Raw genomic sequence first — 23,488 nt, forward strand, 5'->3', positions numbered from 1 at the left:
TTGGTTGGCACCAGTGTTTATTTCAGGAGGAAGGGCTTGAAGGCCTAGATCTGTCCCGTGGAACCCTGGGGCCTCCAGCTTCTCACTTGGCCTTTGGGTTACGGAACTTGTGTCCAGCAAAAACAGCCTTGTCCCCGAGAGCCTCCTCAATCCTGGAAAGCAGACAAAGTCAGGGCTGTGATATTCCAACCCAAGAGCCCTCAGCTCCTTACACCCAGACCTACTGCACCCACTGTACCTCATGAGCTGATTGTATTTGGCCAGACGCTCTGAGCGGCAGGGGGCACCAGTCTTGATCTGAAGAGGGAAGAGGAATTCCAGGAGTTGCGTGAGACCAGGGACGAGGGATTGGGCCTGGCCCTGAGGGAGCAGCCTGTGGTGGCATGCAACTCCAGGGCAGGAGGCCAGGGATCCCAAGAAAACTCAGTCAGTCGGCAGAGGGGGGGCCACGAGTACCTGTCCTGTGCAGAGCCCAACCACGAGGTCAGCGATGAATGTGTCCTCGGTTTCCCCAGAGCGGTGGCTCACCATCACCCCCCAGCCGTTAGACTGAGCCAGTTTGCAGCTAGGTGGAGAGGACACTCAATAAGGTCCGGTGGGACCTCCTCAGTGGGAAAGCCAGGCGCTAGGTGGGGCTTTTCCCTTCTGTTTTGGGGAGTGGGAGATTTGAGGGGAGGGTGATGACTAAGTTCTTTGGGAAGCAGGAGAGAAGGGGAGATTCTTGATCTTGAATTTGGGCTCCTGAATGCTGGTGGGAAGAAGCAGAATCTGGGAGACAGGGATGGCATAGGGTCGGGGTGGGGATGAGGCATGGCAAGGCAACAATGGCAAAGCTCTTGGGGTGAGGTCAAGAGTTAAAGCCTTGAGGTCGAAAGGGTGGGGTGGGTCAGGAGCCAAGGGGAAGTCAGACTTGGAGTTAGTGGGCAATACTGTAGCTGGACTGGGTATGGGTGGAGGGAGGCCATGACGCCCCAGGGCCAGAGGCACTCACGCCTGGATGGATTCGGTCACTGAGCCGATCTGGTTGACCTTCAGCAGCAGGCAGTTGCAGGCCTTCTTCTCAATGGCCTGGCTAATCCTCTTGGGGTTGGTGACTGTGAGGTCATCCCCCACGATCTGGATGTTGACCCCCGAGAGGAATGAGGTCCAGGTAGCCCAGTCATCCTGGTCAAAAGGGTCCTCGATGGAGACCACTGGTGGGAAAGGGGAGCAGATTCAGGTTAAAGGTCAGAAGGGCCTCACAGGGGAGTGACAGGTCAGAAGAGTTTGGGTGGAGATTGCAATGGCGCTAAGGATCGGAAAGACTGAGTTGGTGGCAGCGGAGATGCCGAAGCCAGTGTGTAGGGCAGCTGCTGGAGACTCAAGCAGGAGCGATGGAACACCCAGGGTCTCACCAGGATAGTTCTTGATGAAGCTTTTATACAGCTCCCCCAGCTTCTCCCCAGTGATGTGCCGTGCGGGGTCATCAGGTGACTTGAAGTCAAGATCATACTTTCCGTGGCGATAGAACTCAGACGCCGCCACATCCATGCCAATCACCACCTTGTCGGGGTAACCAGCTGCCTGGATGGCGGTCTTCAGCAGCTCCAGGGCTGGGGGAGGGAAAGAGAGGACCTGAGGCTCCGGTGCACCCCGTCTCCATGGGGACCCAGGGGTTCTGCACCTCCGAGTGCTCACACTGACCTTCATTGTTCTCCAGGATGTTGGGTGCAAAGCCGCCCTCATCACCCACATTGGTGGCGTCCTTCCCATACTTGGCCTTGATGACCCCCTTGAGGTGGTGGTAGACCTCGGCACCGATGCGCATGGCTTCCCTGAAGGATCGGGCTCCCACGGGCAGGATCATGAACTCCTGCATGGCCAGCTTGTTTCCAGCATGGGAGCCCCCGTTGATCACATTGAAGGCCTGAGATGGGGAGAGGGTGCTTAGACCTGGGCATCGATGTGGAATCTTGGATCCCCTACTTACTGAATGGTCTAGGATGAATAATTTTACTCCTCAGAGACTCCTTCCTCATTTCCATAACATGGGGACACCACCTGCTTACCTGCAGGATCTTATGTGTTAAATTAGAGCAACTGAATGTAAAGTTCTTCGCCTGTGCCTGGTGTGGCAGCTAACGCTGATATGGCATATGGCACTTATTACAGGCCAGGCACTGCTCTAAGTGCTTTACGTATATTTTATTGGCTCATTTCATTCTCAAAACTACCCTGTAACTAGGTACAATTTATTATCCCTCACTTTACAGCCAAGGAAACTGAGGCACAGAGAGATTAAATAAACTTGCCTAAAATCACACAACTAGTAAAGGGACAAAACCAGCATTCGAACCCAGCAGCTTGTCTCCAGAGCTCAGGCTCTTATACAATCTAGCCAGTAAGTAACAATAAATGGTAACATTATTATTGCAATGAAATTCAAAGGATTTCCATAAACAGCAAATTTGGTTTGATAAGTATTAAAGAAGATACAAAAATAAAATGCCAAGATCTTTGCCATGAAGAAGCTCTCGATCTGATTTGGGGTTGGGGCACAGGGCAGAATGAGAAATTGGAGTTACTGAGCCTGGGATTGGAATGTGAAGGAACCCGGTTACATCAAGGGAAAGAGGCAGAGAGAGGTTAAAGGGAAGGTTTGGATTGTGGGAAAGGGGGAGGGCTGGACCGCAGCAGGAGAGGTTCCATTTCAGAAAACCATTTCTTTGGAGCTGGGTCTGAAAGGTGGACTTTCCACGGGCTGCTTATGCCCTCCCTGCTGGGTGGGATGCGGTGGGGCAGCTGCACTCACAGGGACCGGGAGGATCAGGTCTGGGTTCCCGGCGAGATCTGCAATGTGTCGGTAGAGTGGGACCCCCTTCTCAGCTGCTCCGGCCTTGCACACGGCCAGGGACACACCCAGGATGGCATTGGCCCCAAACTTGGCTGGAGGAAGCAAGTACAAAGAAAGTGTGAGAGCGCCTCACACAGGGTTTAGGGTCAGCTCCTAGAACATCCCTTCTGGTCACCCCAGAAAGAATCCAGAACTCCAAACCACTGGGCACTGAGTTTGTTAACAGATCTCTCCCCAACAGCCTGAGGTGCTCTGGGAACACCCAGCCCAGGGGAATGTGTTGGCTTCACGGCTGTGTCCACAGCCTGGCCCAAGCCTCGCACAGGGCAGGCATCAGGAAATGCCTGTGCGATGAATACAAATCCAGCCAGTTACAGTGTGCCCCAAAATGCGAGACACAGAAATAATCCTAACCAGACCTCAGTCCGCGGTCTCTCCCCCGCCCGTCCCACAGCCCATCCCATCCCCTGTCCCTAGCCCTTCACTCACACTTATTCTCTGTCCCATCCAGCTCAATCATAAATTTGTCAACTTTTTCTTGATCCACCACGCTTAGTTTCTGGAAGGGCAGGTTTGAGGAGGGGAGAACAGAGGTTAGATTTCTCAGGAGTCAGGGCATGTGCTGGAGGAAAGAGAAGTGCAGGTATTTGGGGCAGATGGGATGGTTGGCCAAGCCTGAGCTGCTTGGGACTAGGTAGCAGGTGAGGGGGAGAGAGGGTCCTCCACTTGCCTTTTCCAGCAGTGCGGGGCCTAGAGTCTTATTGATGTGTTCCACGGCCTTCAGGACCCCTAGAGGCCGAAGCAGGGGGTTCAGATCTTCTATTCAATTAGGTCTCTTCCCGTGGCCCCCAGCTCCTCAAGAGCTTTGGGTTCCCGTCCTCTACCCTGTGCAGACATCGCATACCACGTCCTGAAACCACCCCCTTGGTCTTTCCTCACCTTTCCCCAGGTAGCGAGATTTGTCTCCATCTCTTAGTTCCAGAGCTTCATAGATACCTGTGGAAGCTCCACTGGGCACAGCTGCTCGGAATCGGCCTGAGGTGGGAGGAATTGGAAGATCACAGAGAGTCAGTCCCATTCACCCCCCCAAAGGACAGATTGTCTCCTCTCTGAGCCCAGGGACAGGAGGCAGTGTAGAGAGACTCGTGCTGCTCCCTGCTGGGGAGCAGGCTGGGAGAGGGGATCCCAGAGAAAGGAGTGGATGTGGCATAGAGTTGGGGGGCAAAGGCAGATGGAGTTGGGGTCTTCCCAGGTAAACCCATTCAATGGGCCTGTGTTACCCTTGGCCGTGTGCAGGTCCACCTCCACTGTGGGGTTGCCCCTGGAGTCCAGGATTTCTCGGGCAAAGATTTTCTGCATGGCCATGGCTGCAGGGCAAGAGGTGTGAGTGAGTGCGGACCGTTGACCCCTTAAGAAACCCGAAATCCCTTGCCCTTTAAGAGTCTTCCCGCCCCAAGAAGGCAGGTGCTGGAGCTAAAAATATCCCACAAAAAGGTCACAGACCAAAGTGGCAGGCGCAGCCCCTCCCCCACTCAGAACAGCTCCCATTCCACTCTCCCGTCTTAAGAATCTGGAGGCCTCTCTTAAAACTCCACTACTTGCTCAACCCCACCTCCTGCAAAGCTGCACTTCTGCCTTCTCCCTCCACCCTCTGGCCAAGTACTCTGTTCTCCACGGATTCCTAGCCCTCGGATGCTCTCCTGTTAGTCTACCTCATTTTCCTGCTCCTCAGCCTTCTCCAAATCCTCAGGGGCCCCAGATTCCCCCACCTGGCTCCAACTGTAACCACGCTTCTCCATCGTCTCTGCCTGCCTCTCTTCACAGTCTCGTTTGTTTCCCTGTCCTTGGGCACCCCCATCCTGCTTGCTCCAACCCCTCCAGGCTTCTCAAGCACCCCCAGTCCCAGAAGGAAAAGAATGCTGACATTTCCCCCCCTTCTCCAAGCGGCAGCACCCTCACCTTTTACCACCCCTATCCCCCGGGACTGAAAGATTCACCAGACCTGGGATTTCTTCGCTGGGCTCCTGAGTCTAGGTGGCAGCTGGGACAGTGTCAGCTCACCCCCTCTCAGGCTGGGCATTTATCCTCCAGCCACCCTGTACCCCAGCCAGCCCCGCCTCTCACCCTCTCCATCTTCCCCCTCCAGCCCAGCTGGCAGCCAAGTGCCCACTATAGCCTAAAACAGAAGCCTTTGGCCCTAGACACCTGCCCCCTTCCCCAAAGATCAATGACTACCCCCTCCTTTCTGTTCCCCAATAAAAGTCCTTATTTTTAATTCCACTCCTGGGTAGAAACAGGGGAGGGGCTTCAGAGTGGGGGGGGGTTCTCCTCTCCCCAGGATTATATTCCTCTTTTGCAAAGGTTAAAGAGGAACTAGTGCCCTTTAGGAAAGGCCAGGGGTAACCTGAGTCCTGCAGGACTGGGGAGGGGGCCTGGAAGAGGGGCTGCAGGAACGACATCCACACGTGCACAGCTCACTTGGAGGGCGGGGGGCTGCCTCTGTCCTCAATGGGGGCAGGGGCAGGGGGTTCTGGGCAAGCTCTGAGCTCTAAAATTGAACTCCCCACTCAGAAGGTGAGAGAGTCTCACCTCTCAGGGTCCCCATTGCGGCATCCCTCGGCTCCACCCCACCCTACCCTCTCTCGGCCAGCAAGGGCAGTGGGGGAAGGGACAGGCTGACGAATTTAGACAGGCCCTCAGAGTTGGCGCGGCGCCCTACTGATAGCGCTAGGACAGCACTTATCGCCCTGCGTGGAGAGTCAGGAGCCCTTTCCCCACCCACCGCGGGCGCTTCAGGTCGTGATCCCAGCCCATCAGTGAACGATGCTGAATCAAAAGTGAAAAAAATGAATGGACGAGAGGAGGGGGTGGCCCTTTCCGAGCGTCTGACCGCCGGGGGCCAGTCAGGTGGTCGGCTAGCAGCATTGAAGGGAAATGGGTCTCTGCACTCGGTGACTCTCTCCGCCTCGGCGGGCCTGGCGGGAGTGAGGTCTGCCCCGACTTTGGCTGTAGCCCTTGACGGGAGCTGAGGGTACGTCCGGGCTCCGGCCGGCCGGCCGGCGAACGACGGTCATCGGCTTCCCTGCTCGTCGCCCCCGACTCGGAAGACCTTCCCGCCGGCGCCGCCCCGGCGCCCAGTGACTCAGCCCCGGGCTCTCTCCCGAGCTCCCCTCCCCGCCCTGCCTGCCCCACGGTGTGTCTCCCAGCCCCCACCTCAGGATCCCTACCCCCGGTCTTCCATCTCGCCCTCCCCCCCCTTATCTCTGGCCGCTCCCTCTCCGGAGATTTCCACCCTGGGGAAGGGGGTGCGGCAGGCCAAGGGTCAGGAGACGGCGGGGGGGGGGGGGAGCGCCGCCACGTGCCCGCATGAGGCCCCGCCCGAGCCGCCCAGTGACTCAGCCACCGCGGCTGTCGAGGAACACGGGTTCGGGGAGCGTGGATGCCCCTGGGGTTCGGAGTGGCCGCGAGGGCACCACGTCCGCTGGCGAGGACCCGAGAGGAGCAGAGCCCCTTCCCGCCCGGGAGGCGCCCCTCCCCCGAGGGACCGGAAGTGGCCAAGCCCCTCAGCTGCCCGGGCGGCCAGCAAGGGCTAGTTCACCTAAGCAGGCCGCCGGGTCCTGCCCCAGCCTCTTCCCGGTGGGCGGTGAGTGAACTAATCGCACACAAGTTCTTACCATAAGTTTTACTGAAAAAGGAGAAAAAACTTAACGGGCCAACGTAGAAGGGACTTTCCCCTTCTTGAAAAAGTTGCAATCTTGAAACCGCTTAGTATTCTTCCGCCTTGAAAAATAAGCCCGCCCGTCTCGCCCCACGGTCGCTCCGTGACCTCTGCAGAGACGGGCCAAGGGGCACGGCCGGTGACCCAAACTGCTGACCGGGGTACGGGCGGAGCTGTGACGTGGGGGTGAGGCCTGAGGCTGGAGTTGATCCAGCGCGAGGGATAATCCCCTGGAGTCGAGGTGGGCTCCAACCAGTGCCACTTGTGCCGACCGGGTAGATGCTGGGGACAGAAGTGTCCCTGGTGGATGCCTTCAACTCTGAAAACGGCCGGGGTATTTTGCCAAATTTCCCTTTACTCCCTTATTTCTTGAATAAATAAAATCAAGGCGGGGGGGGGGGGCAGAAGCGGTAATGCGCACGCCTCGCCCCCGCCCCTTCCGCCCGGCGGGAGACACGTCCCCGGCCGGCCTTCCTTCGCAGGGGGCCCAAATCCGTCCCGCCCGGTGCGCCCGGGCGTGCGCCCGCGAAGCCAGCCGCCAACCCTAACCGCGCCACGCGCTTTCCCTCCCGGCCCGGGCGCAGGCGCGGGCGCAGGCGCCGCGCCGCCGCCGCCGCCGCCCGCCGTTCCTTTCCCCCAACACCCCCCCCCGGCAGAGGTGGGGGAAGGGGGAGTCATTCCGTTTAACCCTGAGTTACCCGAACCCTCTTTAATTTGCTAAATTTGCAGTTTGCTAATTCTTTCTCTTTTCACTTTCCTTCCTCCCTCTGGCTCACTCCCTTTCCGTACACCGAAGTCTGACTGATATTCTATGCGAAGTGGAGGGAGCCCTAACCCTAACCCACCCCCGTCCCCCCATCCTTTTTGCGTCGCTTTCCATTGAACTCTGCAAATTTTGCAGTAGGGGGAGGGATTTTTAAAATTGCACTTGCAAAGTTCGCTATCTGGGCAGGCGAGGAGAGGGAGGGAGGGAATGGGGAGCAGGCCCCGCCCCCACCGCCCTTTGCAAATAAAAATCTAGGGGGTGGGGAGGAGCAGGAAGTGGCGGTGCGAGGGCTGATGCACTGCTAGCAGAGCCGCGGTCCGGACAGCAGCGCGTGCCCCAAGCTCTCCGCCTTCCCCCGCCCGCCAGCCCGAGGCAGCCCGAGCCCAGCCCGTGGCCCCAGCAGCAGCCCCGAGAGCACCCCAGTAGCAGCGCCATGGCCGGCTGGAACGCCTACATCGAAAACCTCATGGCGGACGGGGTGTGTCAGGACGCGGCCATCGTGGGCTATAAGGACTCGCCCTCCGTCTGGGCCGCCGTCCCCGGGAAGACCTTCGTCAACATCACGGTACTGCGAGGCCTGCGCGGAGACTGGCCGGGCTTGCACCCTGAGGGAGGGACTTGGGTAGTGGCGGGCGCGGTCTGGGGAGGGCAGCGAAAGGCCGTGACCCGGTCCTTGCCCTGGAGGTGGCGCGAATGGCGGCTGCACGTGAGCGGGTCCCTCCGTGGCCTCCTGAGTCCTACGCCCCGGGCGGCGGCGCCCAGCCAGCCCGCCGCTCCGCTTTCCGCGACGGGGCGTTACATCCGGGACACAGGGCGGGGAGGGGCGCACCGCCCGGTGCGGCGGCCCACTTCCGCCTCCTCCAGGGTGGGTCGGGCACGCACCGCAATTTCCGCTCGGGACTGTGATTGGGAAGGGACTTGGGGACCCCTGGACCCCCTAGCTCTACTTCCAGCCGCCAGCTCGCGCCCCCTCCACCATTGTTCCTCCTTCTGGGGGAGGGAGCCCCAGTCGCATGGCCTGGGTCCCACGCCCGTCCTCCGTGAGCTCCCTGCCCCTCCCAACTCCGTAAGAGAGGGCTAGGCCGCCACACGACCTCCCCCCACCCCAAGTCGGCACGTTGGACTCAACATGCCTGTGAGGCCAGCCCCGGAAGTCTCCTCGCCCTCCTTTCCCGCCATCCGGCGGGGCCTGGAGCAGGGGAACTTTGTGAGAAGTTCTAGGACAGTATATAAGTGAAGCAATAAGGGACGACTACTGCTGTCCCCATCACCACCTCCTCTGTCCACACTGCCCGGAAGTGGGGAGGGGGAGCGGAAGTTCGAAATGGGGGGGAAGGGGATTTCCGGGCGGGAGGGGACCGGATGTGGGGATTTGGGGTGTTAAGGGGGAGGGGGAGATACGTTCCCTGGGGTATCTAGACCCGAGGGCTGGCTTGCCGGGTCTAGTCCCAGGGCCCCTCCAAAAGTTTTTCAACTTTCCCGGAAAGCCCCCAGGCATCTGCTTCCTCATCTTAGAGCATAAATACCTGGATCTAAACTCTAGGTTACTTGGAGACCCAGGCGTCCGGGCCCCTAACAACTCCTGCAGAACCTTTGACCAAATAAGGGCAAAGTTGCTTCGCCTGCTTTGCCCGCCCCCTCCCTTTCCCTCTTCGCTTCTGCTTTTCCTGAAGGAGTTATGAGCATCCAAAGGCTCCCCACTCCATTCCACTTCATTCTCTTAACTGCTTTTTGGCCCCCTTTATTTCCCGGGTTTGCTTTCCTTATTAAACAACATCTAAGCCTTCAGAGGAATATGTTGTCCCTTCTTATTACCGTTCTCTAGGTTTGAAGATCATGATATTTTTGTGTACTAACTTCCAACAGTCCTGAGTCTCTCAAATTTCACGGATGTGTACAAAGCACATAACATACACATCTCCCCCCAAGGGGGTTTAGCTTCCCGGAGAAATGGAAGGCAGGTGGGTCCTTGGAGAAGAAGGTGGGAACCTTGGTGTACTGACTAACTTGATGGGTGCTTGATTCCCCTTCCAGCCAGCTGAGGTTGGTACCCTGGTTGGCAAAGACCGGTCAAGTTTTTTCGTGAATGGGCTAACGCTTGGGGGCCAGAAATGTTCTGTGATCCGGGACTCACTGATGCAGGAAGGGGAATTTACCATGGATCTTCGTACCAAGAGCACCTCCGGAGCCCCCACCTTCAATATCACTGTCACCCTGACTTCCAAGAGTGAGTTTGAGTCTTACCCTTTCTCTAGCTCCAAAATCTCTAATATACTTCCATCTATTAATTTTTTGGGTTCTTCTGTGTGGATCACCCAGTATGAAGGGACCAGACCAGGTTTCTACTCCCAGCCTGCTGGATGCTGGGACATTGGATTGTCCCTTCAGTTCTCAGTTCCTCATCTTACAATGTAAAGAAGTTGAACTGTATTACCTCTTAAGTTCCTTCTTGCCTTGAGCCTTTTCACATGAGAAACTTCTTATTTTCTTGGAGGAGGTAGGCTGTTAGTCATAAGCCAGCACTTAGCTCTTGTGTTTTGAGCTCTTTTCTTAAAACTTGGAGGTGGCAGGCTCATCCACAGCCGTTTCTAGCCTGAACACAGGAGTCAACACATTGTCCACAAGCCTTTGACCCCTAAATTTTACTGTGTTCCTTTCCAGCCTTTAAGCTTGATTTTCCTCTTTTGAAAAGCCCTATTGTTTCAGGGTGACTGACAGCCTGCCTGTGTGTGGGGGGGTTGGGAGAGATGAGGTTGGGTTACAGCCCCCAGGGCTGGACAGCTGCTGAACAGCTGGCCGGGGGTGGGATTGTGACACCTGGGTCCTAGCCTCCTTTCTCTTTCCTCCAGCGCTAGTCCTGCTGATGGGCAAAGAAGGTATCCACGGTGGTACGATCAACAAGAAATGTCATGAAATGGCCTCCCACCTGCGGCGTTCCCAGTACTGACCTCGTCTGTCACTCCCCACTGCTTTTGCACCCCTCTCCTTCCCACACACACATACACCATTTTTATTTTTTGGGCCATTACCCCACACCCCTTATTGCTGCCAAAACCACATGGGCTGGGGGCCTGGGCTGGATGGACAGACACCCTTCCCCCAACCCATACCCCTCCTGTGTGTGGTTGGAAAACTTTTTTTTTTGGTTTTTTTTCCTGAATAAAAAAGATTATACTGAAAAGGTGCTGTGTGGTTTTAGCCTGGGTGTCAGGATGGAGGACAGCCACTGTGATCTGCCTCCATCCTGGCTTGGGGTCAGAAGCAGCAGAAGGGTTGAGGCACTACAAAGTCTAGGGTTTTGAGCTTGCTTTCATGTCCAGGATTAAAACCTGCTTCAGGCCTACCTGGCCAGGTGGGCCAGCCCTACCTAGGTCCTCAGTGTGCTAACTGAATTGGTGGATAATGGAATAGAGCCATCCAGACCAAGAGAATGGGTCCAGGCCTGCGGGCAAGGCAGAGGCCAGTTGAGTCATCCTCACACGTGGGTGGGGCTCCCCTTCTCAGAGTCACAACAGATACCTATTGGGGCTGCCCTTAAGACTACAGGTTAGGGCTTCCCTGGTGGCGCAGTGGTTGGGAGTCCGCCTGCCGATGCAGGGGACACGGGTTCGTGCCCCGGTCCGGGAGGGTCCCACATGCCACAGAGCGGCTGGGCCCGTGAGCCATGGTCACTGAGCCTGCGCTCCGCAACGGGAGAGGCCACAACAGCGAGAGAGGCTGGCATACGGCAAAAAAAGAAAAAACAAAAAACTACAGGTTAGCCTCCCAGCACTCCCTTGCCCATGTATGGCAGAAAGGGGCAATACCCCAAAAGGATAAGAAGTTTACCTGTGTGAGAATGATCTTACCCTTAGTCCACAAAAACAATTTTATTAACCCAGTAAATGAAAACCCCATCCCTTTGTACCCCCAACCTCTTCAAGAGGATAGAGTTGGGTAAGGGAGAAACCTGGGGTGGAAACGACTCCTATCCCTCGTCTCCTATCCCTCAGCGTAGAAGACAGTAGAGAGGAAGAGGAGCTGTGCAAATAGGTCATCAGAGATGGAGGAGAAAGGGGACTACTAGACCAGGATGGCAGCTGCAGAGGTAGAGGGTGAGGGATCTGTGGAAGACCCAGGAAGGACTAGGGGAGCTGGGGCTAGAGAACCAAAGGAGGTGGGAGGGGTGGGGGTGCAGCCCAGAAGTGGGGTCCGTTCGGAAGCAGGGTGGTCCCTTGGCTCCCCTTCCTCGTCACCCTCTTGCCCCTGGGTTTCTTCCTCCTGCTCCTCATCCCCAGGACCCCGATGGACAGGCTGCTTGCAGATGGGGCAGGTCTTCCGGGTCTGAGTGAGCCAGGGGTCCACACAGCGGATATGATAAGCTGCCAAGAGGAATGAGGTGAAGCGCGTGGTGCCTGCTGGTGGCGGGAGGGGGGGGGCAGCACAGGAAGTGAGGGCCTCACCGTGAGCACAGGGGAGCACCCTCAGCTTGTCCCCATCCTCATATTCATCCAGGCAGATGGCACACACATCATACTGGTCTCCTGGTGGAAGAAGAAAGGAGTTCTTTTACTGAGCCATCCTGGACCAGGGCCCACAAGAACTCACTGTGAGAGGCCTGTGGTGGAGCTAAACCCTGCAAAAGTTATTTTCTCTGGTTCTACAGAGCCAGTGGAAGAGCTGAGACGAGCAGGGTAGAACGTGAGGAATCCGGGGTTAGAACAAATAAAAAGAAACAGAGGTAAGAAGGGAAGTGGTTTTTTTGGGGGAGGTGTGAGGCTGGAGAGAGGGGGTGGGAGGAGCAGAAATGGGGCAGCGCTTCTGCCATAGCCTTATATGGGCACTGGAGGCTCCAGTGCCTAAGACCCAGCCCCTCCTTACCTGTGTCTGCCTTCTCTGGCGGAATCTTCCCCACTCCTTCCATTTTTCTGCTTTCTCCACCTTCTCTCTTATGAGCAAGGTCCTCCACCCCCCTCCAACCCCAACTATTACATTTAATCATTTTTGCTTTCCATTTCCTGCTCTAATCCTGTCCTGTCCTCATTTTACGTATGCGTAAAAAGAGGAGCAAAGGTGGTATCTCAAGCTGACACCTCCCTGCCATCTCTGCTTCTTTTCTCCTGGGCTCCAGCTCCTTCAGAACCAGGGAAATAGTGGGAAAGGTCTGCTCTCCTCCACCCTCCTCACCCTTCTGATAGTCATGTGTAGGAATCTGTTTCAGTTGCTCTTTGGTCAGTCGATTCCTCTGGAGCCGTTTCCTGTGCTGGATACAACGAACTATCTGGTGAAAGCGGGGGGGGGGGGGGGGGGGGGTGGATGGATCAGTCTCAGAGAACAAATCTGGACAATCCCATACAAACCAGCCCTATCTTGCAACCCCAGAGCCAGTCTGGCTTTAAAGGCCTCAGCTCTTCCCGTCTTGGTCCCTGAACTACTCACCATCACTGCTCCCATGGCCAAAACCAGCAGTCCCACGATCCCTGTGAAAGGGATGAGGTAATAGCCCAAGGGGAAGCTATTGTCTGGGACCAGAAGCACCCGAGCCCTGGGAAAAGGAAGACGAATATCAGAGGGGCAGGAAAGGCAAAGGGACAAAGGAAGAGGGACAAAGTAACTGGCTCTGGACAGGGCCCACGGAGGGGGAAGGGGATGGGAAGAAAGTACCAAGAGGCAGAGCATGATGGGCCTGAGGCTGGATGGTTGGGACACGGGCTTGGACTCCAGGTTGGCATGGAAGTGCTGAAGGAAGAGTGGGAAGGAGGGACACGTCCTACCCCTTCTCGTAGACAAAGAGGGCACGCAGGTACTCGGAGCTTCTCTCCCCAATAAACACAGACGGGATCCAGATCTGCTGCTGGATTTCCTCTGCAGGGATTAGGGCATTACACTGGGGACCCAACCTTCCACATGAATCCTTTGGTAACTCTGGCATTTGACTCTCTTGCCCCCTTCCACCTAAAGGACTGATTTCTTTTCCCTAAGGCTTCAGCCCTCCCGCCATCTCTCAGTCTAAGCTCTACTGAAAACCCAGCTGTCCAGATCCTCCAACCTTACCACTATTCCACACCATATTCAGAAGTTCATTGGAATTCACATTGTGTACCACAGCTGCACCATACCCAGCCTTCTGAGCATTTAGGACCTAGGGAGACAAGGCAGATAAGGAGCCATCATGGGCCTTGCCACCTTTCATTCCTGGTGCCTTTTTTACCCTCAGCCTCCCAGCTCCCACTCCACATTCAGCAACCTTGAGGTCAAAGTTGCAGTCGAATCTTCGAAGCAGTGCAATAAAGACTGACCCGTTGACCGGGGCTGGGGGTGGTGGGGCAATGGGACTGCAGGCATTGTCTGGGTGAGCCTCCACAAGGAAGCCCTGGAGAAGAGAAGCAAACAACAGCTGGATTTCATCTCCCTAGGTGCTGCTCCCCACAGGTCCCACCAAGCACAATGGCCCCCACAGGTCAGTGGGGTCTGAGCCCACTGGGGTCTGAGCTCATTCCTGGGGTCTGAGCATCCCACCAAAGTCGGACATCTACCTCTTCTCTTAGCCTCCTGAAGATGCAATCACATCAAACAACATCCCTTTCCCACACCCTCCATCATCCCTCTCCCTTTCCCAGATGAGCTAATATATACTCCACATTCCTAGCTAATTGTTTTGCCTTCCAGTTTCCCACTGATTGTAATTCAATTCTCCATTCATCCACGTCACTTTCTCAAGTTGTTTCACATTCCCTGCTCTAATACGTACTCTTAGGGAACATATTCCCCTGTTTAAAAAAAACACAAGACCAAACACAAATGGAGTTACTTGTGCTGACTCCCATGTCACCAAACTCAATACTTAATTATAATTTTAGCCTCCCCCAGGAATGGAATCTTAAACCACTGTATCTGGAATTACTTGGTCAGCACTAGTGAGGTAATCTGCCTGGTAGACCCCTGCAGTCCCCTAAAGAAAGGAGATCTTTGCTACTAGCAAAGACAATCAAATCTTTGCTAGTATAACTTCCTTGCCCAACCCCCTTCTGGCTATAAGTCTTTCATTTTGTATAGTTTTCAGAGATCCTTTCTATCTGCTAGGTGGAATGCTGCCTGATTCATGGGTCATTAAATAAAAGCCAGTAAGAGCTTTGAAATTTACTCAGTTGAATTTTTTTTAACACCTCCTTTAATTTTCCAATTACTCATCTCACAAACAACTATACTGATATCTATGGCCCAACTGAGTTCTTGCTATGTGGCAGTCTTTGTGAAAAACTACTACAAAACTGCTTATCTAATTCTCACAATAATACATCTGATAACTTCTATTATTATCCCATTTTACAGTAAAACAAACAAAGGCTCAGGTAATTTGCCCAAGGTCATAAAACCAGTAACTGGCTCTAGAGACCCTATTGATAGGCACCACTCGTCCTGCCTTTTATCTTAGTCCATTTTCAGTCTCCCTTCTAAGGCTCAGAGTTCTAGAAGTAGACTTTGTATTCTCCCTTCAGATTCTGGATTCCACCACACTAGATGTGTTCTTGCACTTAGTTCCTAACTTGACTCTCTTCCTACCTCCAGCTTCCCCCAAGAAAGGCTCCTCAACCCCTACCCAGCAGGGAGAATTCAGGGAAACAGGAAAGAGGGAAGAAACTCACCTGAAGTCCCTCCTGGCTCAAGGCAGCCCCAAAGAGAGCTGGGAGGTCTGCAAAGTCCATGCTGGCATTGTGGTCCGAGATCTGCGGACAAAAGAGTCCATGTTTGTCCTTCAGCCTGCAACCTCTCCCTTCAGCGCCCTTCCCCTAACGTCCCCTCAGACTCACCGCTCGAATGAGCCCCCGGGTGGGGGCCGCTCCCCACAGCACAGTGGCCACAACCACAGGAAGCGGGAAGGCCGCAGGGTGCATGGCAGCAGGAGGGGAGAGGCGGAGGAGGCCGCGTCCCGATAACAGGAGCAGAAACGGAGTTCTGCGCCCTCTCTTGCCCTCCTTCGGGATCCCAGGGGTCCAACCACCCCCAGGTCCCACTTCCCAGCTACATGGGGGCGCGGGGAAGGACCCCCGACTCGGGGATTGAGACAGCCAACCCGTTTAATGGAGCTGGGAGGGAGACACCAAAAATATCCCTTTCTGGTACAGGAATAATACGGGGAAAGGGAACGGAGGCAAGCACAGGTGACAGAAAAACTTCTGGAAGGGTGGGGGAGCTCAAGGAGGTGGGACTTCCGGCCAGGTGGGCCGTCTTTCCAGCCCCTGGAAGAGGATTTCCGGCAAAGACAGTCAGGCCGCTTCCAGCAATGGACGCTCAAGACGAAGGACTTCCGGTCCTAAAAGGCCGATTAAAAGAAAGGTTAGAGGTGGAGAGAGTGCCTGTGGAGATGAAAGGAGCACCGAGGCCCCAGAAGACGACTTAGTCGCTTCTCCGCGCTAGTGCCCGGGATCCCTCAGCTGCCCGGTTTACAAACCTCTCTTCCTCTCTCTGGCCGCCGCCGCACCTTCAAGTCTCGCGAGACACTCCCTCCCACCTGCTGACAGCTTCCTGTATCTATCGCGAGAAACCGCCTAACTCTGGCTAGTCTAACTCACTCGATCTCGCGAGATCTTCAAATACCCTCCTCTCGATTTTCCCGCGACTCCAATTCGATAAAAATTGCACCTATGCTCTTGCTGCCTAGATAGCTGCACCCCGTCCCCTCACCCATTCTTGAAGCTCCTCCTTCAGCTCCGCCTTACTCCCGGACGCCTTTGCGCTCGCGCCTGCGCCTGCGCCAACTTCCAGCTGGCGCTGGCCCTGAGCGCCGGGGCGTGCGCGCGCGCCCTCGCCCCTGTTGCGCGCGCGGTGTCACCTTGGGCGCGAGAGGGGCCGCGCGCGCACGGGTCCGGGAGCCGAGGGCCATTGAGTGGCGATGGCGGCGACGGCGAGTCCCGGGGCTAGTGGGGTGAACGGGAAGCCCCGTACCTCCCCTAAGTCCGTCAAGTTCCTGTTTGGGGGCCTGGCCGGGTAAGCTCAGGCCCCAGGGATGGGACAGGAGGAGGCAGGGACGGGTGCCAGGAACCGGGCCCTGTTCTTTGGGTGTGTTGCAGTGAACCGAGGTGACACGGGGTCATTGCTGTCCCCATCGTATTACGAGGTCCTTGATGGGCTGCTAGGATCTTTTCACCCATCGCAGGGCCCCTTCTGGGCTGCATACACGGCCCCCACCGGGCCACCAGAGTTTCCCAACCCATTGCTTGGCTCTGCGGGGCTGTTTGGGGTTTCAGGTCATTGCATGGCTCCTGCTGGACTACGTGGAGTCCCAGGTCATGAATGCCCACCTCTCCTCCTTGGGTCGGACTGCATGCAATCTCTCGGTCACTGCTTGACACCCTGGGAGCTGCATGGAACACTCATTGCATGGCACCTACTGGACCCCTGGACTTTTCAGACCCGTTGCTCTTGGTACACGCAGAGACTCTTGTACACATGCCCACCAGCCTCCTGAACATGTAGTCAATCGCATGGCAGGCCCTGCCCTTTGTGATCTCTTGTTGCCGGGCTCCAGGGGGCTTTGGTAGATCTGGGACACCTAGCTCTTGACTCCACCCCTGTCTTCCCCCAGGATGGGAGCTACAGTTTTTGTGCAGCCCCTGGACCTAGTGAAGAACCGGATGCAGCTGAGTGGGGAAGGAGCCAAGACACGAGAGTACAAAACCAGCTTCCATGCTCTCACCAGCATTCTGAGGGCAGAAGGGCTGAGGGGCATTTACACCGGGTACTGGGGCCAAAGGATGGGGGTAGCGTGTGGGTTGACAGCTCTAGACTTTGGCTTGATGCACTGACTCCTTCGCTCCCCAGGCTGTCAGCTGGCCTGCTGCGCCAGGCCACCTATACCACTACTCGCCTTGGTATCTATACTGTGCTATTTGAGCGCCTGACTGGGGCTGATGGTACACCCCCTGGCTTTCTGCTGAAGGCCCTGATTGGCATGACTGCAGGTGCAACTGGTGCCTTTGTGGGAACACCAGCTGAGGTGGCTCTTATCCGCATGACCGCTGACGGCCGGTGAGTTCCAGGTCTGAGCCTGTCCCCAGCCCCATTCCCTGGAATCTAGAATGAAAGAACTGATTTCTTATTCTAGATGAGCACAGCATTCACCTGTTCACAGCATGCTGGCCTCCATTTCTTTGCTCCTGTGGGAGCAGGGTGGTCTATCCCAAACTTGGCCTCTCCCTACCTTCCCACCAGGCTTCCAGCTGACCAGCGCCGTGGCTACAAAAACGTGTTTAATGCCCTGATTCGAATTGCCCGGGAAGAGGGCGTCCCTACACTATGGAGGGTGAGTGAAGGGGCTGGAGACTGGGGATGTGGGGTCAGGTCTTGGGCATTTCTGACTTCTCCCCCATCCCCCCCACCCCAGGGCTGCATCCCTACCATGGCTCGGGCCGTCGTCGTCAATGCTGCCCAGCTCGCCTCCTACTCGCAGTCCAAGCAGTTTTTACTGGACTCAGGTGAGACCCAGAGCTGGGGCCTCAGCTCCCAGCCTAGCCTGGGCCAGCTCTGAGCTGACTGCCACCCCCTGCTCTGCCTCCTCCAGGCTACTTCTCTGACAACATCCTGTGCCACTTCTGTGCCAGCATGATCAGTGGCCTGGTCACCACTGCTGCCTCTATGCCTGTGGACATTGTCAAGACCCGGTGAGTATGCAGACCTGGGCCTGGAGAAGGACGGGAGAGCCCTCTTTATGTCTCTCATGCCCCTGCCTCCTCTCCTTCAGGATCCAGAACATGCGAATGATTGACGGGAAGCCGGAATACAAGAACGGGCTGGTGAGGAAGAAGGGCTAGGGGCTTGGGCTGCCGGATTGGATGCCCTGGGAGTGGGGGTGGGGGATAGCTGGGTAAGAGGAAGAGGGTCCCAGAGGCCAGGTCCCAACCTCAGTGCCGTGCCTGCCTGGCTGTCTAGGATGTGCTGGTGAAGGTCGTCCGCTACGAGGGCTTCTTCAGTCTGTGGAAGGGCTTTACACCATACTATGCCCGCCTGGGTCCCCACACTGTCCTCACTTTCATCTTCTTGGAGCAGATGAACAAGGCCTACAAGCGTCTCTTCCTCAGTGGCTGAGGCGAGCGAGGGGCCTGGAGCTGCTGTGCCGGGGCTCCCACTCGCCCGCTGCTCCTACAGTCAGTGTGCCCCCCGGGGGACCTAGACTCTGCTGCCCTGGGCCCCGCTATTTATTTTCCCTCCACAGTATGGTTCCCTCCTCTGTGATAAGGGACTTGTGGTCTGTCCTGCCCCTGCTCCAGCTCGCCCTCCTTGCCCTAATCATCATGATCTCTCTGTCCCTGCCTGTGCCCTGCACAGAGGTGGGAAGCTCCCTGCAGATTCCTGGTCTCCTCTTGGGTATTAGTTTCAGGGCACATAGTACAGCAGAAGGCCCCCCCTTCTCAGTGGGGAAACCAAGGCAGAGCTGAGGGGACAGGAGAGAGCCGAAGCTGTCAAGATGATCAAAGGTCTGCAGTGGGAGGACATGGCCCTTCCTTCCTCCACCTCACTGAGGACGTAATCAATAAATTGGATTGATGACACCACCCCCAAATCTGGAGAGCTGTGGGCACAGGAGGGGGAGGAGACTGGACAAAGAAGCGGATGCCCCTGGAGAACAGGAACTGGAGTTTTTAAAAAAAGTTATTAAAGAAAAAGTACCCGCTGTTTTTATGCAAATGTTATGTAAGTCAGTCGTGTTGCAGCAGCTGAAGGGTGAGAAAAACCCAAGCTCCAGGCCCTGTGTGTTGCTTCCTAGCCCCTCGTTCAAGAATACAACAGACGCCCAGGTCATCTCATGTAATCCCCAGGAAAAATCTCTGGGGTCTGGTGACTGTTTCTGCAGCCTGAAGAGGGAGGGAATAGAGTCTGAGAGGGGAAAGCTGACCTGTCGGGGGCAGAGTGGGCATGGAGCCGGGCCCCCAGAGCCTGGAGGCTTGATGTGGGCTGTACGCTGGGGAGAGTGACTGCCTTCTCCATTTCTTTAGGAGATGTGTGACTCCCAGGCCCTGCCCTCATGGAGCTTAGGAACCTCTTGGGGCATAAAAGGGCATAGGAAGGTCAATTGGAAGGAGGGCTGGGCGGCACGAGGCCTGAAGGTTTCTCCTGAGCCAGGACAGGGGACAGGCAGGCCAGGGGACAGACAGACGGCAGGTGGGAACTGTCACCTTGGCAGAACCTCGTCAGTAGAAGAAGTTGAGCTCAGCAGCCTGGCGGTGCAGCCGGGCCCTCCCACCTCTGCCTCTTTTCTTACCCTCTCCATGCACATGCTGGCCTGGGCCACAGGGGCCGCTTTGAGACACTTGAAGCCTGGACCTTGTCCTTAAGGAGTGCCAAGTCCAGACGGGAGGATGACACAGGGAAACTGGGAGTCAGCAACAGACCGCTGCAGGGGGATGTGGGGCACCCGGGCCAGCCTGGGCGAGGGGAGACAGTGCACAGTACCCGACTGGCCAGGGAAGTGGGGCGGGGCAGCACTCCTGGCCCACTGAGAGCAAAGGCTTAGAGGAGAAACGCGGGGGAGCAGGTGACCTCTGCAAAGTTTGTAATAGCTGGAGCACAGGCTGTGAAGTGTCTGCTGTGGGAGGGGAAGCTGCACTGTTAGGTGGGTTGGTGCACGGAAATCCTCGATCGCCAAGCTCAGGAGTTGTCCTCTATCGGAAATAGTTCAGAGCAGGAGAAAGATGCGGTCAGGGTTTCAGGTTAGGAGGATTCTTCCTGCACCATCTGGAGGAAGGGGTCTCCATGGAGCCAGAAAGGCTCAGCCCTCACTCCCATTCTCTGGGCCCTAAGTGCTGGCTTGGGCTGGAGGCAGGAGAGAAAGCTCTGCCCAACGTGGTCAGGTGAATGGCAGAATTCATGGCACCAGGGGAGAGAACTGGGCTCCATCTGCCTTCCTCCTGGCCTGACAGCAGGAAACTGAGAGTAGTTCAGTAAAACCCACCAAGATGGTACTCACTGCCAGGCCCTCCCCTCCCCTGTCCTGCTGCCCTGGGCAAAGCAGGAGAGCTGCGTTTCTGAGGCCACAGGTGCCAGGAGGCACCCACCTGTCCTAGTACTGCAGGTTGCAGGCAGATAGCCTCAGTAGTACCACTGAGCTCCCAGGAAACTTCTGGATCTTGAGCTGGAACTTGCTTGTGGTTGGCCTGGTGGGTGGTTACCCTTGGAGGAGGGAAAAGGCGGCCCAGGCAGGGGAAGTGCAGGCCAAGACTAGAGCTTTTGGGGGTGAGCAGTGCAACTAGGGTGGGGCAGCTGGGGCCTTGGGAATGCTGGTGACGGTGCCCCAGCCTCGTTTCCCTCTCCAAAAGAACGAACATTCTATTTTTAAATTATTTTTATGATACAAATAATATATGATGGTGGAAAACCAGAAAATGCTAAGCAGAGAAATAGAAAATAAAACCACCCGTATTTATACCACCCAGAGACAATCAGAGCTCACATCGTGACATCTCTTCCCAAGTTTCCTTCAATACACGGATACATGTGAGAACTGTGCTATATTCTGTTTGTTGTTTGCTTTTTCCTAAAACTTCCCCAAAGTGATGGTAATAACCTAGTGTAGTGGTCTGGGAACCCCGCCGTCCATGCAGCATTAGGAGCTCTCTTTGTTCTGTGACCCACCCAACTTCTCCATCTCACTACCTCTCCAGATATGCTGGGTCTGGGATTGTGTGCCCGGGGTGTGCAGAGGAGGCTCCTGACAAAGAAGCAGTAACGAAGCCCTCCCCCGACCCTCTACTCTGTACCCACCCGCCCCCAGCTAGATCCCAATAGGAAAGCCCATCAGAGTCTCTCTCGAGGTCCCCAAACCACCCCCCCCTCAGAGGCTGTGGCCAGAGTACCTAACAGCCACTGTCCCCAGCAGGTCCTGGCCACGACCCATGCTCAGGGCTGAGGGCCGCCGTCCTGCCAGCAGAGGCCCCACACGGCCATTAGGCCGCACCCACAGGAAGAGGCTAGAGCGGAAAGTGGGGAGCGAGCCTTGGAGGAAAAGCAGGCAGGCCCGGGCCACTGTCACTTGCCTTCCCCTCTGCAGCTCTAGATGCGAGGTGTGTGTGACTGTGGCCAGGGCCTGTGGTTTCACGTGCTGGACCCAGAACAGCAGCAGGATGAGGACCACAGAGGCAAACAGGAGCCAGAGGAGACCCAAGATATAGAAGCCCAGGAAGAGGCAGCAAAAGTCAGAGTTGAGAAAAGGGTCGTTTCTGGAACTCTCCACATTCCACTGAGCCACCCCCTGGGCCTTCAGGAGGTTGACAAATTCAGAGATGGTGGCTGTGGTGGATTCTAAGATAGTGGGAAGTGAAGTGGGTTCAGTGGAGGTTAAGGATACGGTGGGTTCTGAGGTCTTGCTTGTGGGCTCTGGGGTGCTCGGGGCTGTGGGCTCTGGGGTGCTCGGGGCTCTGGGCTCTGGGGTGCTCGGGGCTCTGGGCTCTGGGGTGCTCGGGGCTGTGGGCTCTGGGGTGCTCGGGGCTCTGGGGTGCTCGGGGCTCTGGGCTCTGGGGTGCTCGGGGCTCTGGGCTCTGGGGTGCTCGGGCTTGTGGGCTCTGGGGTGCTTGGGCTTGTGGGCTCTGGGGTGGGTTTTAGAGTTTTGGAGAATGTGATGGGTCCTGTAGAAATTCGGAACGTGGTCTGTTCCTTAGTTGGAGGCAAGGAGGACACTTGGGGGCCTAGCGGAGCAGTCGGCAGTGAGTAAAGCAGGCCCCAGTGGGTGGTGTGGGCACTGGTGTGGGTAGAGAAGCTGCCCGCAGCCCTTGTGGTAGGCACCTTGTCATCCTCTTCGTAGACATCGTAGTCTATGCTGTCCCTGTCGCCAGGGGTGTGGCAGCCCTCCCCTGAGTAGGTGTAGACAAACGTGTTGGGCAAATTGACACACCCCACGCTTGTCACGTTGGGGGTCATGGCCTTGGCGTCCACACCCTCCTTCCATATGTACACGTTGTTGGCATTGTCCTGCAGCCAGTGGCTGAAATAGAGGATCCCGCAGTCACAGAACCAGGTGTTGTCGTGGAAAAAAGCAAAAGGCAGGAGGAGGTCCCCAAAGAAGCCCTTTGGTATCGTGCGCAGCAAGTTCCGCTGGAGGTAGAGGGTGTCAAGTTCCTCCAACCCATCCAGGAACCCAGGGGGCAGCTCACTCAACCCGTTTTCAGCCAGGTTGAGCTTCTTCAGCTTGGGCGTGGGCTGCAGGAGCCCGGGGGGCAGAGTCTTCAGCTTGTTGCCACGCAAGTAGAGCTCATGGAGGTGGCTCAGGCCATCCAGGGCATCAGGAGACAATGAGGCCAGCTCGTTGAAGGAGACGTCCAGGGTATAGAGTGCTGGCAGCGCCCGTCCCAACAAGGGCAGGCTTCTCAGCGTATTGTGGGATATAATCAGGGTCTCCAGCCGGGGCAGTGTCGCGTCAGTCTGCAGGCTGGTCAGCTGGCTCTTCTCCAGGTGCAGCTGAGTGAGGTGAGTCAGACTCACCATGGACACCGTGGAGAAGGTGCCCAGGGGGTTCCCACCCAGACGGAGGATGTTGGTTTCTGCTTGCAGATCTGGAGGTGGCGCCTTCAGCCCCTTATTTTCACAGTTCATTTCCACCTCGCTGGCCACTTTGCTGATGCCACAGATGGGGTGGGAGTGCGAAGGGCTTGGCAGCAGGAGCAGCAAGAGGAAGAGAGGCATGGGGACCTGTGGGCAAGGGGGGCTTGAGAGTGGGCACCCCTCCGCCCCCCGGCAGTATTCCTCCAGGCCCTAGCCCCCACTGCAGCCTCCAGGATCCCTTCCAGAAACTCAGCTCCCACACCTCCCCCCTTCCACTCCCTTCTCCTCCCCTTGCCCCCCGAAGCCTAAACTGCTAGCTCCAGGTCCTTGGCTGGTATCCGTCCCTCAGGCCCCCTCCTCCCCCGGCCCCAGCTTACGGGCCAGCAGAAAGACCTCCGGAGCCACAGAGCTTCTTCCAGGGTGTGACTTGGGCCTTCTCTCTTCCAGCTCCAGGGAGGGCCTGGTCAGCGGCAGGAAGGGGGTGGAGATGGGGAGGAAATGCCAGCCTGATAGGGGCTCCTGGGACCCGGGGAACGGTCTCGCTCCCGGACACAGGCCTTTATCACCTCCTTCCACAACTTTCCCCAAGCCCTCCTTTTGGTCCTGCTCTTGCCTACTGTCCTCCTACACCAGGAGATTGGGGGTGGACTCCAGCCACCAC

General features: G+C 56.6%; 5 protein-coding genes across 7 annotated transcripts; 2 read left to right on the forward strand and 3 right to left on the reverse strand.

The window, feature by feature from the left end:
• On the reverse strand, nt 1–6,706 carry ENO3 (enolase 3). Of its 2 annotated transcripts, none has more exons than XM_059998612.1 (12): nt 6,508–6,706; nt 4,114–4,200; nt 3,773–3,868; nt 3,564–3,622; nt 3,323–3,392; nt 2,792–2,925; nt 1,684–1,906; nt 1,395–1,592; nt 992–1,193; nt 457–565; nt 239–297; nt 1–152 (listed from the first exon to the last, which is right to left on the reverse strand). In XM_059998612.1, exons 2-12 carry the CDS (start codon nt 4,196–4,198, stop codon nt 83–85), a joined length of 1,305 nt encoding a protein of 434 aa, XP_059854595.1. In that variant the 5' UTR covers nt 4,199–4,200; nt 6,508–6,706; the 3' UTR covers nt 1–82. The 2 variants fall into 2 exon arrangements, with proteins under 2 accessions (XP_059854595.1, XP_059854594.1); XM_059998611.1 differs by lacking the exon at nt 6,508–6,706 and adding an exon at nt 4,836–4,887.
• Nucleotides 6,707–7,585: 879 nt separating this feature from the next.
• Nucleotides 7,586–10,498, forward strand: PFN1 (profilin 1). The gene is made up of 3 exons (XM_059998617.1): nt 7,586–7,882; nt 9,352–9,544; nt 10,167–10,498. The coding sequence occupies exons 1-3, from the start codon at nt 7,751–7,753 to the stop codon at nt 10,262–10,264; spliced, it is 423 nt and encodes a 140-aa protein (XP_059854600.1). The 5' UTR covers nt 7,586–7,750; the 3' UTR covers nt 10,265–10,498.
• A 673-nt stretch (nt 10,499–11,171) lies between these two features.
• RNF167 (ring finger protein 167) lies at nt 11,172–15,902 on the reverse strand. Its single transcript, XM_059998613.1, has 10 exons — nt 15,749–15,902; nt 15,108–15,610; nt 14,943–15,023; nt 13,544–13,669; nt 13,351–13,438; nt 13,071–13,161; nt 12,736–12,841; nt 12,484–12,577; nt 11,760–11,840; nt 11,172–11,678 (listed from the first exon to the last, which is right to left on the reverse strand). Exons 2-10 carry the CDS (start codon nt 15,189–15,191, stop codon nt 11,380–11,382), a joined length of 1,050 nt encoding a protein of 349 aa, XP_059854596.1. The 5' UTR covers nt 15,192–15,610; nt 15,749–15,902; the 3' UTR covers nt 11,172–11,379.
• SLC25A11 (solute carrier family 25 member 11) lies at nt 15,323–20,637 on the forward strand. Of its 2 annotated transcripts, none has more exons than XM_059998615.1 (8): nt 15,323–15,633; nt 16,883–17,035; nt 17,119–17,325; nt 17,509–17,599; nt 17,681–17,771; nt 17,858–17,957; nt 18,038–18,089; nt 18,226–20,637. In XM_059998615.1, the coding sequence occupies exons 1-8, from the start codon at nt 15,323–15,325 to the stop codon at nt 18,379–18,381; spliced, it is 1,161 nt and encodes a 386-aa protein (XP_059854598.1). In that variant the 3' UTR covers nt 18,382–20,637. The 2 variants fall into 2 exon arrangements, with proteins under 2 accessions (XP_059854598.1, XP_059854597.1); XM_059998614.1 differs by lacking the exon at nt 15,323–15,633 and adding an exon at nt 16,049–16,284.
• On the reverse strand, nt 20,637–23,268 carry GP1BA (glycoprotein Ib platelet subunit alpha). Its single transcript, XM_059998609.1, is given in 2 exon segments — nt 20,637–21,774; nt 21,777–23,268. Coding segments are annotated over 2 exon segments (1,842 nt in total). The 5' UTR covers nt 22,969–23,268; the 3' UTR covers nt 20,637–21,124.
• Nucleotides 23,269–23,488: the final 220 nt, after the last annotated feature.

Source organism: Delphinus delphis, chromosome 19, assembly GCF_949987515.2.
Source record: "Delphinus delphis chromosome 19, mDelDel1.2, whole genome shotgun sequence".
NCBI lineage: Eukaryota > Metazoa > Chordata > Mammalia > Artiodactyla > Delphinidae > Delphinus > Delphinus delphis.

Coding starts and splice junctions, on each gene's coding strand:
- ENO3 (XM_059998612.1), bottom strand. CDS start 4,198: ATGGCCATGCAGAAAATCTTTGCCCGAGAAATCCTGGACTCCAGGGGC. Junction 566..991: donor GTGACCGAATCCATCCAGGC/GTGAGTGCCTCT, acceptor CTCTCCACCTAG/CTGCAAACTGGCTCAGTCTA. Junction 153..238: donor AAATACAATCAGCTCATGAG/GTACAGTGGGTG, acceptor TCTGCTTTCCAG/GATTGAGGAGGCTCTCGGGG.
- PFN1 (XM_059998617.1), top strand. CDS start 7,751: ATGGCCGGCTGGAACGCCTACATCGAAAACCTCATGGCGGACGGGGTG. Junction 7,883..9,351: donor AGACCTTCGTCAACATCACG/GTACTGCGAGGC, acceptor TTCCCCTTCCAG/CCAGCTGAGGTTGGTACCCT. Junction 9,545..10,166: donor TGTCACCCTGACTTCCAAGA/GTGAGTTTGAGT, acceptor TCTTTCCTCCAG/CGCTAGTCCTGCTGATGGGC.
- RNF167 (XM_059998613.1), bottom strand. CDS start 15,191: ATGCACCCTGCGGCCTTCCCGCTTCCTGTGGTTGTGGCCACTGTGCTG. Junction 15,024..15,107: donor CCCGGGGGCTCATTCGAGCG/GTGAGTCTGAGG, acceptor TTTTGTCCGCAG/ATCTCGGACCACAATGCCAG. Junction 11,679..11,759: donor GGTGCTCCCCTGTGCTCACG/GTGAGGCCCTCA, acceptor TCCTCTTGGCAG/CTTATCATATCCGCTGTGTG.
- SLC25A11 (XM_059998615.1), top strand. CDS start 15,323: ATGGGGGCGCGGGGAAGGACCCCCGACTCGGGGATTGAGACAGCCAAC. Junction 17,600..17,680: donor GCGTCCCTACACTATGGAGG/GTGAGTGAAGGG, acceptor CCCCCACCCCAG/GGCTGCATCCCTACCATGGC. Junction 17,772..17,857: donor GCAGTTTTTACTGGACTCAG/GTGAGACCCAGA, acceptor TGCCTCCTCCAG/GCTACTTCTCTGACAACATC.